Genomic DNA, 14,625 nt, shown 5'->3' on the forward strand with positions numbered 1-14,625 from the left:
GCAGTGAATTTTGCCCCACAATAGCACCAGCCCGACTGTTCCTCTCTAGTCTTGAGAGCGAGAAAGAGCGTGGGATGAGCCCAACCTCTCACCCCCCAGGCAAAATCTCGCAGTAGCTCTGCACTTCCCAAGAGAAAACATCACAGCTAGGAGACTGCAGCCAGCTGCACCTCTCACCCAATATTGGTCACATCCTTTCTCTCTCTTAAGTATTCATTATTCTTGTCTCTTAGGCAACAAACATGAGAAAAGTTCCCTAAGAGAAAGAAAAAAAAAAAAGGAAAAAAGAAAGGAGCAAATACTAACCTCGATCATCATGTAAAACTTTAGAACTTCAGGTTGAAAATACAAAAGTCTTCCTAGTTAGGACTAGGCAAGAAAATAAGAGGTGACTGGAAATTATAGGGATCTTGTCCTTGGCAATGATTAAAGTCTTAGTAATAGTGAGTTACTCTTTGAAATTAAAACATTTGATAATAGTCATGTCCAAAGGGACAGCTTCTTTTTATGAATAGCGAGGTAAGACACAATTTTGCATCTCTTTGAGGAAAAACCGTATTTGATGTGAAGTTGAGAGATGTTAAGCATTGCTTCTAACCGAATGCATTAAGCAGTTGGCAGTTGGAACCGCATCAAATTTGAGTTATTGATCTTGACCTATTAAATTCTAAATGGTATAGAGCCATCTAAGGGTGTCCTGGTTCTGACTGGGCTTGAGTTAACTTTCTTCATAGTAGCCCCTGTGGCATTTTACTTTGGATTTGTGGCTAAAACAGTGTTGATAACACACTGGTATCTTGACTGTTGCTAAACAGTGTGTTCACAATGTTAAAACTTTCTCAGTTTCTCACTGTTCCCCCTGCCCTCCAGCAAGTAGGTTAGAGGTGGGCAAGAAGTTGAGAGGAGAGACAGCCAGGACAGCTGACTGAAATTAGCCAAAGGGATTCCATACCATATCATGTATCATTCTCAATAATAAAAAAAAAGAAGGGGTGTGTGTCTTCCAAGGTAGCGGTTGCTCAGAGACTGGCTGGATGTTGGTCTGCTTGTGGGAGGTAGTGTGAAAAACGAGTTTCACTCTCTTAGAAAAATTTATAAAGTTTAATAAAAAATAAAAATAGACGATTAGGAGACAAAAAAGCAAAAGTATCTTGGCCAAGGGTGCCTCACCAGAAGAGCACACTCGCTCCTTGAAAATCCTTGTTTTTAAGGATTAACCTTTTACATATGCATTTTTCAAACATTCCTTTGAGTCCAGATGTTCCCTTGGTTTTTTGGCCCCCCTTCCTTCAAAACTTGCCCCATTGTACTAAATTAACATTTTATTAGATAAAGTCCTTATTGGCACCTGGTAGTCTTTCTGATACCAGGAGATCAATGAATTCCTTCTTGTAGCTTTTGTTTCACTGCTGTCTCGATCTTAATCAATTCAGGAATGTAGGAGAATTTCTCTCTGTATCTTCTGGTGAGGGTTTGATTCAGTTTTGTTCAACTGGTTTGACTGGTTTTAAATGTCACTAAGTTTTACAACTCGAAAATATACAGTAAAACTTTCTACATTATACATATAGCATTCATCTTTATATTTGCAAAAAGCCAACTTTATAATATGCATTTATAACAGTAGTGAGTGATTGACTTTGCATTGCTTTGGGTTTTTTTTTCCTGTTTCCACCAGCCTCTTCTTATTTTTTCTTCACTTATTAAACTTTTTTTCAACACATGAATGTTCTTGCTTTTGTTTTTCCTATTCTCTACCCTGTTCTGTTGGGCGTTGGGGTGTTGCAGTGCACCCCCACACCCGAGCAGGTGTTAGGAAAAGAGTTTAAGTTACACCCCTGGAACTTTTAAGGAAGAAGAACCAGAATCTTCTATGCTCCTCACACTGTAATTGGCTCAGTGCCTAGACAAAGGCACCTGTTGGATCTTTGGAATGTACCTCAAGACCTGTAGCTGTTTCTATTGGGCAGCTTGCCAAAAAAACCCCTCCTTGATCATTGTATACTTAAGAAAGAGCACAAAGTCTCTCGGTGCTTTTTGAGGTGACTTAGCAGGTGCAAGGGCCTTCCCTGCACTGTGCACGGCTTTCGTCTTTTGTTCTGTATAGTTTGTTATTTTCTCTTTTATTAAACCCTTTTGCTTTTTCAAAACACACCCGATCAGCTGTCTTGCTAATTATTCTTAAGCCATTTCTGGGAAGTTGCTGGTCAACCCTCAGAGCTTAATACACCTTTATGGGGCTTGTAACACGCTGGCCTCACGCAGAATTGTATCACTGGGAGAGTGAGCAAGCAGCTGTATGTGTGGTTAGATGCTGGCTGGGGTCAACCCACCACAGACACGATATTTCTAACCTTGCCTCAAATGCAATACAGTGTACAGACAAAACAATTCTTTCAGTGGTTTAACTTGTTTTAATCAGGATGGGGAGATGCAAAGGAGAGCACTATACTAACAAGACTGCATCTTTGCCAATGAAAACAGTGTTGGCACTGGTACTACTTCTGCTGTTATTTGTAATCTGTATAATTTATTTATTTGACTTTCATTCTGATGGAAGTGAAAGTTGGCTTTGAGGATTCCTATTTTATAGAAATTTTTTTTCCAAGATTTTTATTACCAGCTAAGCTGTTTTGTTGGGTATTTTTACTCTAAACTGCAATTTTTCATTTTTTTCTTGTGTATTTTAAGCCAGAAGATTCCTTTCATATCACTTCTAAAATGCTTTTCTTGCAACTCTTGCAAGATGTGCAAATTGGTAGAATCAATAAGTGAATCGTCTGAAACAGTTTATAATTTAAATGGTATAAAACATTAGCTGTATTAAAGTTTTAGTTTTTAAAAGATTTTGCGAGCAACACTTGGCTTTGCTTCGATTTGCTCCCTCCACTGCTCCTTTCCTCCATTTGATTGCTTGGGGTAGAAAGAGGTCAAAGCTGAGGAAAGGGTAAGGAATGTTTTAGTTTAGCTTTTGACTTAAACTGAAGTGTTCTTTTGTCATATTATGAAGTCTGTGAGTTGCCGTGCATTTGTATTTGCTTTTAATAGGCTGCATGTTGTGTTTGGGGAAGACATTTTGGCTGAAATGTACTCTGGTGTGAATGCTGTAATTTTTTTTAGTTGCAGATTTTGATACTGTGATCTCTGTTGTTTGAGAAACAGGTTGTATTGTAGCCTGAATAGAGCCTAAGCTTAAAATACAGCAGATCTGATACTACTTATTTACTGAAAATTAACAAATTGGGGAATAAAAAAAGATGGTTATAGAGAGTCTTTGTCCCCTTTGGATGGTTCAGAGTGCTTTCCTCCAGTGTGAATTATTTGGGGAAACAGATTATCTGAACCTGTGAAGCTTTCTAAATTCTGTGTGTTGGAAATAAGTAATTTGAGAGAGGTTGCACATGTAAAAATCTGATAACTTTATTTGAAATAAAAGTTTGGAATTTTATCAGTTTCAACTGAGATCTTTCATTAGTTTCATAGCTCTGTTCTGTGAGAATAAACAGAAGCCTTAACTCTTAAGGACACCCATTGTTACATGTTTTTTAGGTGGTATCATGGAAAACTCGACAGAACAATTGCAGAAGAACGTCTTTGGCAAGCAGAAAAACCTGGAAGTTACCTTATTCGAGAGAGTGATCGGAGACCAGGTTCATTTGTGCTTTCATTCCTTAGTAAAACAAGTGTCAATCATTTTAGGTGAGAAGTAAATGTTTTAAAACACTGTAACTTATTTATTTGTGGGTTTAGAATTTAGTATGGTATAGAAAACAATTGTATTATAAATTGAATATTTTTTACTTTTTATCCATGTATGGTATAGCTCTTTGCTAGGGTTTAATTGTTTTAAACCATGCTACAAAAATTCCTTTACAGGCTGAAGAATGAAAATGTGAGGAAACTAGCATTATCACGATAGAAAAGCTTGTCTGAAGCTGTTGTGACTAAATTTGCAGTAACATGCAGGCTTCTTAGTAGTAATCAGATTGTTTTAAGTCAATTCCTCAGATATTGCAGCTTAAAGAACAGATTTGAATGTCAGTCATAGCAAATCTGTGTTTATAAGGTAATAAGGAAAAACAAAGAGGTAATGTATTTAACAATATGAGGATTTGCTAGAATCAACTTTCAGTCTGTGTTAGAATTAGTTGTTCTGAATACAAGTATCCATTTATCTGAAATTGTAAATGTGGTTATTTTACCATTAGCAAGTTATAGACATTAATTTAGTCTCATTTAGTGTAAATCAGATGTTCTGGGAAGCACTTGAATGTTAGCATGTAGTGTACTGCAGTGTAATGTTCATCTTCACAAAACAGGATATCAAGTGCATCTTCAGTACTAGAAAAATCCTTTGTCAGCTATCTAGATAACAAGAAATAAACAGAAAGCAAATTTTATTGCAAAGCAAACAAATAGCATGCACATGTTTGCATCATGTCTGAGCTAACAATTCATGCTTCTCAGCTATACTGATTCTTGTTAGGGAACTGATTACTATGTAGCAGTAGTAGAAAATGAAGTTATGTTAATACTTGTTTTTTAAGTTTTCAAGAGTCTCATTTTTAATAGCTTCCACTTATTGTAGCCAGTATCAGGTGTTGAATGTTGGTTTATGTCCACCATAAAATTGTTTCTGGCATCTCAGAAAATGGGAAATCTTATAATATTTTCAAATGTTAAAGAGTCTTTTCTTCTTGGATCCATTAAGTATGTGAAATATCTGAAGGAAACTAATTTGTCTGCTGATACTGGTCTTCATAGAGCAGACCTGCTTTTGATTTCACTTGCTGACTGCAGAATGTATATGTTTTTGTTATTAGAAGGGCAGATGCCACACTCAAACATTTTTCCAACCTCAAGACTGACAGTCTTGAAGTTAATTCAGCCAAATATAGGGATGTGCCCCTGGGTCCCATAGACTGGAAGTGTCACTTCCACCAAAGCTTGTTCTCTGCCAAAAATGGGTGAAATTTTCATTGCTTGACAATCTCACTGATATTTGTTTCCTAAAAGTGATATTTCTCAGATTAAACTTTCGCTATATATTTCTGTTTGACTGAAATACCAATATTGTGGGTGAAAGTTCTCCAAATCCCCTTCCTCTCAAGTTGGATATGGGCATATGCTCATGCAGCATACGATTGACAGATAGTGTATGAGTCTATCAAAACAAAATTCTTTTTGGCTGTAGTAGTATATTTTTTGGTGAGTTGCTGAGTGATAGAAAATATTGGGGAGAAAAATCTTTATATTTTCATCTTGCCCTTCAGAATTTTCTGTGATTGAATGGAGGTTAGCAAATGTGATGTCTATCTACAAGAACAGCCAGAAAGAGGATTTGGAGAACTACAGGCCTGCCAGCCTGACCTTGGTGCCAGGGAAGATTATGGAGCAGATCATCTTGAATGCCATCACACGGCACATGCAGAAAAAATAGATGATCAGGCCCAGCCAGGATGAGTTTATAAAAGGCAGGTCCTGCTTGGATAAACTGATCTCCTTGTATGATGAGGAGTGACCTACTTAGTGGATGAGGGAAAGGCTGTGCATGTTGTCTACCTAGACTTCAAGTCCAGTAAAGCCTTTGGCAGATATTTCCACAGCATTCTTCTGGAGAAAATGGCTGCTCGTGGCTTGGACGGGTGCACTCTTTGTTGGGTAAAAAACTGGCTGGATGGACGGGAGCAGAGAGAGGTGGTGAATGGAGTTAAATCCAGTTGGTGGCCAGTCACCAGTGGTGTTCCCCAAGGCTCAGTACTGGAGCAAGTCCTGTTTAATATCTTTATTGATGATTTGGAGGAGCAGATCAAGTGCACCCTCAGTAAGTTCACAGATGACACCAAGTTGGGTGGGAGTGTTGATGGGCTGGAAGGCTCTGCAGAGGGATCCGGACAGGCTGGATTGATGGGCCAAAGCCAGTTGTAGGAAGTTTAACAAGGCCAAGTGCTGAGTCCTGCACTTGGGTTATGACAATCCCATGCAACAGTACAGGCTGGGGTAAGAGGGACAGGAAAGCTGCCCAGTGGAAAAGGACCTGGAGGTGCTGGTCAACAGCCAGCTGAACATGAACCAGTGTTTACTCAGGTGGGCAAGAAGGCCAATGACATCCTGGCCTGTATCCGGAACAGTGTAGCCAGCAGGACTAGGGAAGTGATTGTCCCTTTTTACTAAGCACTGGTGAGGCTGCACCATGAATACTGTGTCCAGTTCAGGGCCCCTCACTGCAAGAAAGACATTGAGGTGCTGGAGTGTGTCCAAAGAAGGGCAATGAATCTGAGGAAGGGTCTGGAACACAAGTCTTATGGGGAGCAGCTGAGGGAGCTGGCGTTGTTTAGCCTGGAGCAAGGGAGGCTTAGGGAAGACATTGCTCTCTAGAATTACCTGAAAGGAAATTGTAGCCAGATGGATGTTGGTCTGTCTTTCCCAAGGAGCAAGTAATAGGATGAGGGGAAGAGGTCTCAAGTTGCATCAGGGAAGGTTTAGATTGAATATAAGGAAATATTTCTTCACAGAAAGGGAAGTATTAGAACAGGCTGCCTAGGGAATTGGTGGAGTCACCATCCCTGGAGTTATTTAAAAGATGTGTAGATGTTGTGCTTAGGGGCGTGGTTTAGTGGTGGATTTGACAGTGCTGGGATAATGTTTAAGTCCCATTATCTTAAAAAAAACCCATGATATTACAGGTTTTTTTCCAACCTGATTCTATGATCCTAAAAATTACTGTTTTGACACTGCAACAAAGAGTTCTGGTGGAAGTATGACCTTTTTCCCATTTACTACATAATTTATTGGAAACTGTTTTCAGCATTCTGCAAGCTTCATAAAACTGATAATTTCACAATTTTTACCAAAAAATGATAATTTTTAAGTAGCTCAAATGTCTTGTTCATTTTTTTCTTTTGTGTAACTAAAGGAATAGTTCAGTCCCTCTGTCAATATTTTCTCCCTTCTCAAAGTTGCTTTTCCAAGTAGCTCTAAAGATTTTTAGAGAGTGAGTTTGTAATATTGTATTTTGAACGTAGACAGCCTGCTTTAACAACTCAACATCATCTTCATTTCCTTTTAAAAAAAATCCCAAACCATCCCAACAGTTTGTAGCAAAAGTTCTTCTGTCAAAATTCCTTTTCTCTATTAACAGGATTATTGCCATGTGTGGAGATTATTACATTGGTGGACGTCGCTTTGCTTCACTCTCAGACCTAATTGGCTATTACAGTCATGTGTCTTGTTTACTGAAGGGGGAAAAACTATTCTTTCCAGTAGCACCTCCAGAGGCAAGTAGTAAAATTTTAAAATGTCATTTACTTAAATATTAATATCATTATTCTTGCACTTGATATTCAGTTTTCTATGAAAAAAGCCTTGTAGATGGCTCCCCCTAGTTCTAGACCTATCTCAGCATATAGTAAAGTATAATGAATATAAGCAAGGTTTTACTGATAGAAACTAATGATAAAAAATTGATTTTTAATAAAAATCTGTAATGAAAAAGCTAGATGTCAGGTATTGCAGCTATCTCCAAATGTAGTAATAATATTGTATGTAAACTGAAATAAGAAAATGTGTGGGTTTTGGCTATTAAAGAGTACCATTATAATGTAGAGTTTTACACACTTAATATATCAAAATAATATTACTGTTTTGTAGCAAAGATTTTGAAATACACATCCTTGAAATAACCAAAGCTCCGGAAAGCTGTTTCTTTCAAGTGACTATCCTTAAGACAATATCAGTAATTATCAGTATGAGTAATGCTCCCCTCCCCCCCTGAATAAAGATGTGTTTCTGAATGTTTAATTGTCACAAGTTTCCACTAAGAAAAAGTAAGTTGTAAAGTGCTTTTTCATGGGAATTATACTGTTGGTAATTTGATTTTTGGAGATTACATAACTGATAATGTTACAGGGCTAGAAGCAAAACAAAGACTTTTGTAGATAACTTTAGTAATCGAGCATTTCTGGCTCTTACTATTTTTGACCCTTTAAAAACTTAAAACTAGCAAAGGGATACAAATTACTCTTACCAGTCTTTTGCCTCAGAATAGCATAATGTTGGGGAGAGGAAGCTACACTAGAATGAAAGGGAAAATTAATATCTTTGAACTCTTCTCTAAAACTTTAGCCTGTGGAAGATAGAAGGAGAGTTCGAGCAATTCTACCTTACACCAAAGTGCCAGAAACTGATGAAATAAGGTATGTTTTAATAATAGGTAGAAGCATATGTGAAATTCTTGGAGTATTTATAAAACCTAATGATTTAGGTATATGTTCACTATGCAAATACTTTTCAATTGCATCTTAGACTTAATGCTCTGGGAGGTTAAAGGTATGTTGCCTGCCTTTTTTTTTTTTTTTTTCTTCCACTATATATATTATGTGGAAAAGATGCAAAACCAACCGTCCTGTATCTAATGGAAGAACATGCACTAGATGCTTGGAATTAATACTGCTTTCCTGAGATATCAGTTTTCTTCCAAATGAAAAAAGAAGAGCCAGATTTGAAAGATGTTTGTAGTAATTTCTGATGAGACTGTCTTGGTTTCACAGGTTTATAGAACATGGTGGTGTAATTAGGAATAAGGTTCTTGATAGGACTGTTAACCTAAGATTATAGAGAAAAGTACATGACAGCTTTATATTCTCATCAGGGTGAAAATTTATCCAGTCCATTCTGATCTCTAAAAAACACTGAGGATATTCATCTTTGAGAAGACCTTCTAAGCATACAATAAGGTAGTAGATAGGAGGGAACTCCCTAATTGTATATTAAAAGTAAGGCTTCTTTCTATTCTTATGCGTAATAGGGTCCATCAAGTCCAGTAAATGCCTAATTGCACCTACCAACTTAGGAAGAAAAAGTATTTCATTACTCTGCTATGGTAAGAAGAATGACAGGAAATTGTAGTTCTATGTGTCTGGCTAGGTTTCTGAGGTCTGCATGGTAAAGTAGTCTGTTCATAGCAAAACTGGTACAAAGTACACCCTTTTAGGTCAAATTAATGTATTATATTCTTGTAATGTACTCTTGAAGATGTTATATATTTCTCAGAATCTTGACTTAATTTTAATGTCATCATTAATATTTAGAAAGCTTGAAGCATTTCAAACTAAACTGATATAGGATGACTGCTGTCTATTTTACATTGTTAAGATTTAGGTTCATTAGTAGCTGAATTCATTCTAAGTATTTTCATTAGGCTTTTTTCTTGCTTTTTACTTTGTGCTCAAGTTAATGCATTTTTTGTTACTCTGTCACAGATGAATTATTAAAAGAAGTCATCATTGTAGGGTTAACTAAAAGGGTTTTATTAATGATTAAACAATTATTAAATGGTAATTAATACTGTTCACACAGAGTGGGTGCATCTATCACACCCTCTCAAGGAGATGTTCAGTAGAAAATTGCTATCTGATTTTGGTAGTTGATGAACTTCAGTACTATGTAGCTATTGCCTGTATCCCTGATACACCATTTGACTTGATTGAGATGTCCCCCTGTGCTCCAGTGAAAGGTTTTCACTGGAATTGAGAGGACATGGACCATGCTATGCAAGCAAAGCCAGTTTATTACACTAAACACACATATTTATAAGTCTCTAATTTCTGTACAAAATTTTCCACTTGGACCCCTTTGCCCCAGTTCCCTTAGAAACACAATCTTCTCGGTTATCAAGTCCTTGTTACATTCTTGCATTATTGACACATTCATTGTGCCAACAATGTCCTTGTTACATCTTCTCTAATCAGAGCAGTCAGAGTGACCAGACATGATGTCTTCACTTTTGCTCTTGCCTTGAGTTTATCTCTCCCATGGCTTCCACTGTACCAGGTCCAGGAGGTTGGTGGCACTACCCAGCTCAGCTTCTGTAGCTGTCTGATCTTCCACAGTTTTCATATGACCTGATGTTATGGTTTAACCCTAGCCAGCAACTAAGCACCAACAGACACTGGGGCAGTAATTTTCCCAGATGGATGCCTTTTCGCTGCTGTTTTTTCTTGTACTTGAGCTTCTAGTCTCCAGGTAGGTTCTCCATCCCACTTCCTTATGTCCTTCTCCTGGGCATGGCAGATAGAACCACAGGGTGGCATCTGGTGTGTGTCAGTGATAAACTTCTCCCTGAACACAAAAAGGTTGACTCTTAATAGCCAAGATGTTGGTCACTATGGGTGAGGAAGACTTATCCTTCTTTAATTGCTGGTACAGTTGTTGGAACAGTTTCTCCACAGCCAAGACCCAGGGAGGAAGTGAGACTCTCTTTGAATTCTCAAGTTGGCTGACCAATCCAACCACAGTTGGTGCTTTTGTGTCTCTCCAGCTCCTTACTGCCAGGTTGTTGGTGTACAGTGTTGGTGCACTTCATACAAACTTTCACCACATGGGCCATGTGCATGGGATTTCACACGGCTTGTTGGTTGTCATACCTCCACCACAGTTAATTCCCTCAGATACTGTATACCTCTCCCAGTGGTGGTCACCTTGCTTTGGGAATTTGTAGGTCCTTCCTTGATGGGATAGCTGTCCACACACGATGGAAGCTGCCTCCAAAGACTGAAGATTGCTGCCCCTTTTACAATCCTTTTGTCAGTGACTTTATTCCTAACAAGGGCTCCCAGCTGCTAGGTTTCCTTACTGTCTTATTCCTGATGTTTGACTCCAACATCCCAGCATCAGAATAACTAGCTGACAGTTTGTTCCCCTGGATGATGGCTTCACATATCTCGCTGCTTGCTTAGGGATAGGGATTATATGGTTTCTGTCTCATTTATGATTTCATTCTTTCCTCTCCTGTTCTTGTGACTCCTCTGCTGCTCCCTCTTAGGAGAAGCTTCTTCATCCCTTACTGAATGAGTTGACTTCCACTTTCATTGTTTCTTTTTAATTATAGAGGTGACTGATATATGTGAAGGCTGGGTCTCTGATTTAGTCACAGTGTCTATTGGTATGTTTTCAGATCCAGAAGACCTCCTCCTTTAGGGTGCTGAACAGTTCTAAATAGTCTTGGTTGGTGCAAGCCAGGCCCCAGTAGAGTGTGATAAGTTGTGCCTCTTTGGAATATCTTTTTTCAAACATTCTATCACTTCATCAGGATCTGGGAGTGAAGTCTTAGACCACTGGAGGTGACAACTGTTCTAGCTACCTGCCCATATTTTCTTACATGTCTTGTGTCCTGGGTAACCCAAAATGTTATTGTTTTTTATATCTGTGCCCAAAAAATGTTACTGTCTCTTTAAGGCCTGGCAGCATAGTCAGAAACAGACTCATGAGGCTGAGGGGTTGCCAGGGCCATTTTACAAAGTCAGAGTTGCTCAAGCAGAGTGCCTTCTTGCCTTTTGGCCTTACTCACAACAGTAGCTACCTGAAAAGCTGCATTTCACAATCAAAATCTGTTTCAGAGTGAAATTTGCAACACCTATTGGCAGTGCAAAGCTGGAGCCAGGCTGGGGTTGGGCCACCACTCATCCGTGCTTGAGAGTCCATTTTCTTCTCCTCTTCCCCATCAGAACAGGGACCCAAGACACCAGTACCAACCTTGGCACAGTCCAGTGGGTGGCAGGAGGTGGCAGCAAGCAGCAGCACTGACCTTACACACGCCAGCAATTCCTATCTGCCACTAGAGCTGCTTTGTAAGCTCCTACCTTCCCAGTTTTTTGTTCCGGGGGAAGGTTGAGCCGAGCAGGGTTTGTCCGCCATCTTTTACCTTTGCCTCCCCACACATGGTTGCTTGCCATCTTGAAGAAGGGGTTACTCCGCCATTTTGAGTTTCTTTTTGTTTCTGGGGTATCCACAAGATTTCAGCAACTTTGTAACTAGTGCCTATTACTGTTATTTTTTTGCCTGTTGCTATTTTGAGTTTTTTTAGTAAACTGTTATTTTTTCACTTATATCTACTCATATTCATTTTTCCTTATTGGTGGAAAGAGATCGGTTAAAACTATAAGGGGAGGTAACTCATTTTAGAGTGTCCACCTCTTAAATTGTCTTAAACCAAGACACCTTGCCGTCCATAACCATACTGCCACGGTGTCTGGGTGATATTCCTAAATTGCTTGTTAACATTGGAAAAAGCCAAAACAATATTCTAAGAAATACCAACAGGAGTATTTTCATTACCCAAGAATGTTTAAGATACTGAAGAGTTGTTATAACGAGGGAGAAAACATCGCATAAGAAGATGGTGAAGGTGCCATTCTCTATTTCCTCCACGGAAATCCTCTTGGAGGAAGTGTAATTGTTATTTGTCTCCATGAGACAGTTCCCAAAGTACAGTAATGGAATCAGTACAGAGCCCAAACAGCAGATTAAGCACCAGGCTAGTGTTTTAGTAATAAATATCCCAGGCAAAACACAACTAAGTGCTACGGAGCACAGAAAACTGCAAAAGCCAAAACCAGTCTTTAACATGTACAGTAAAAAAGGGAGCATGGCACAGATCAGATAAACTAATGTTTAGAACAGATAGATCAATATTGGGACCAGCAACTGTTAACAGATATAAGTTCCTTCTAATACCTTCTGGTAAAATCTGTTACTATCTCAAACCCTTTGAGGACCCTGTTGGGTACCAAAAAGGACTGTTGTGGTTTAATTCCAGATGGCAGCTAAGCATCCCACAGCCTCTTTCTCCCTCCCTCCTGGTGGGATGGGGAAAGAATTGGAAGGGTAAAATTGAGACATCCGTGGGTTGAGATAATGGCAGTTTTAATCATTAAAAAAAAAAAAAATGTTGTAAGGGAAAAAACCCCACCCACCAACTGACAAAGAGAGAGGGAAATAAAACCCAAGAAAAACAAGTTATGCAAATGAAAACAGTTGCATGCCACCAACAGACTGATGCCCAAGCAGTCCCCAAGCACACTGTCTCCCTCCCCCATAGGAGCTACTATGAAGAAATTTAACTCTATTCTAGTGAAAACCAGTATACCTGAGTTTGGGATTACACTTAAGGAATAACTTATACTAACCCTCCAGTAATGAAACTCCTTAGAATGTTTTAATGCTTTGTATTTATACTCTTATTTGTAGTTATTTGCATGTCTTCTCAAGGAACTGTTCTGTATCTTCTTTTTAGCACTTATCTTCATATCCAAATACTTAAATAGTAGATATTCCATAGGCTTTATTATACAAAATTAGGTTTTGATAGAAATATTATTTTTTAGACTATTAAGGAAATTTTTGACTGTTTTTACCTGTATTTAGTATTTGGTCCCTCTTGATAAAAGAATGTTACTATCATCTAATGTTGTGGTGTTATCTGTTTTATGCATCCTTAGCGTACTTTAAAGTATCTATTAGATTTTAAATGTAAAATAAAGAAAGATAAACATTCATGTGATATTCATACCTACTTAAACTCTGTGAAAAATGCACATTATGTGCTTGGGATACCAAAAAATGTATCTTTCATGGTCAAATTTTCTCAAATGTTTTTCTGAAACTATGCTCAAGAATTCACTGTGTTCATTAAACTTTGTATTATGATTATACTTCTAACATATGTGTTATTGTAACTCTCTTCAGTTTCCTTAAAGGAGATATGTTTATTGTGCATAATGAATTGGAAGATGGCTGGATGTGGGTTACAAACCTACGGACAGATGAACAAGGTCTTATAGTAGAAGACCTGGTAGAAGAAGTAGTAAGTAATTTGATATTCAAATCTGTTGCAGAACTGAGATTTGATTTTTATTTTTTGTTAGTTGTGTGTGGAAGTTAACATTGAAATTAAACCAAACTAGTGTAATTTAGCTGCCTGACTTTATGTACTTTTCTAAACTTTCTTGCAGTATTTGAATCTGCCAGTTTTTAAGTAGTTTAACAAACCATTAAGTCTAATTTAATATCCAAAGTACCTCTTCTTGTTATCCAAAATGCTCATGTGCAAATGAATGATACTTTGAACTTATTAAGCAGTTTCCTAAACTCACCAGTCCTGATAAATAACTTGCTAGTCACTCAGTTACATTCTTTTTGTTTGTTTGTTTGCTATGAGATATTCATAAATGTATAGACTCAAATTTTTTGCCATATGTCTTTGTTTTCATTTTTTAAGGGCCAAGTGTGGATATCAAAATATTGATGAGTTAATTATACCTAGAAGGGCTTATGCTAAGTCAGGAAGCTAATCGGGTGACAAAGATAATTGATTTACTGCAGGATAAGAGATAATTTAATGGACAAAAACACCCACCATGCTTTTTTTTTCAAAGTAGTTCACCATTGCTTTGGAGTCTTGATGATGTTTGCTTTGCAGCATATGGATATCGCTATTAGTAGAGTTTGCTTCACCTGTTCTCACATCTATATCAGGATGTGAATGGCTAAATTGAAATGGTAGTGTAAGAGCATCTAACTATAAATTTCTACATTAGTGGTTGAAGTTCACAAATGTTGAGATTTAAGTTACCACGTGTAAAGAAGGACTTGAAGAGTGACAGAAACAAACCTTTGAAATAACATGTTATGGCTGAATTTCCACTGAATTCCAGTGAATGAAGTTGAAAACCTCTTTACATAAACTGTGCAATTAGCCATCTAGTTCAAAAATGTCTTGGACTTCTTAGTGTTGTTTATTTCTACAGAAGGGCTTAACCTATGAAGTTTACTTTTCTAAACTCAAGC

General features: G+C 37.9%; 1 protein-coding gene across 1 annotated transcript in view; it reads left to right on the forward strand.

Moving 5' to 3' along the window:
- Positions 1-2,423: 2,423 nt before the first annotated feature.
- The window catches only part of LOC136373395 (ras GTPase-activating protein 1), a 71,525-nt gene continuing 59,323 nt past the window's right edge, over positions 2,424-14,625 (forward strand). The window contains exons 1-5 of the mRNA XM_066338302.1: positions 2,424-2,485; positions 3,550-3,699; positions 7,142-7,277; positions 8,125-8,195; positions 13,525-13,642. Of these exons, the coding sequence (XP_066194399.1) occupies positions 2,424-2,485; positions 3,550-3,699; positions 7,142-7,277; positions 8,125-8,195; positions 13,525-13,642 (537 nt within the window). The remainder of the gene's footprint in view (positions 2,486-3,549; positions 3,700-7,141; positions 7,278-8,124; positions 8,196-13,524; positions 13,643-14,625) is intronic.

The sequence above is a fragment of the Sylvia atricapilla genome, chromosome W (assembly GCF_009819655.1).
Source record: "Sylvia atricapilla isolate bSylAtr1 chromosome W, bSylAtr1.pri, whole genome shotgun sequence".
Taxonomy (NCBI): Eukaryota; Metazoa; Chordata; class Aves; order Passeriformes; family Sylviidae; genus Sylvia; species Sylvia atricapilla.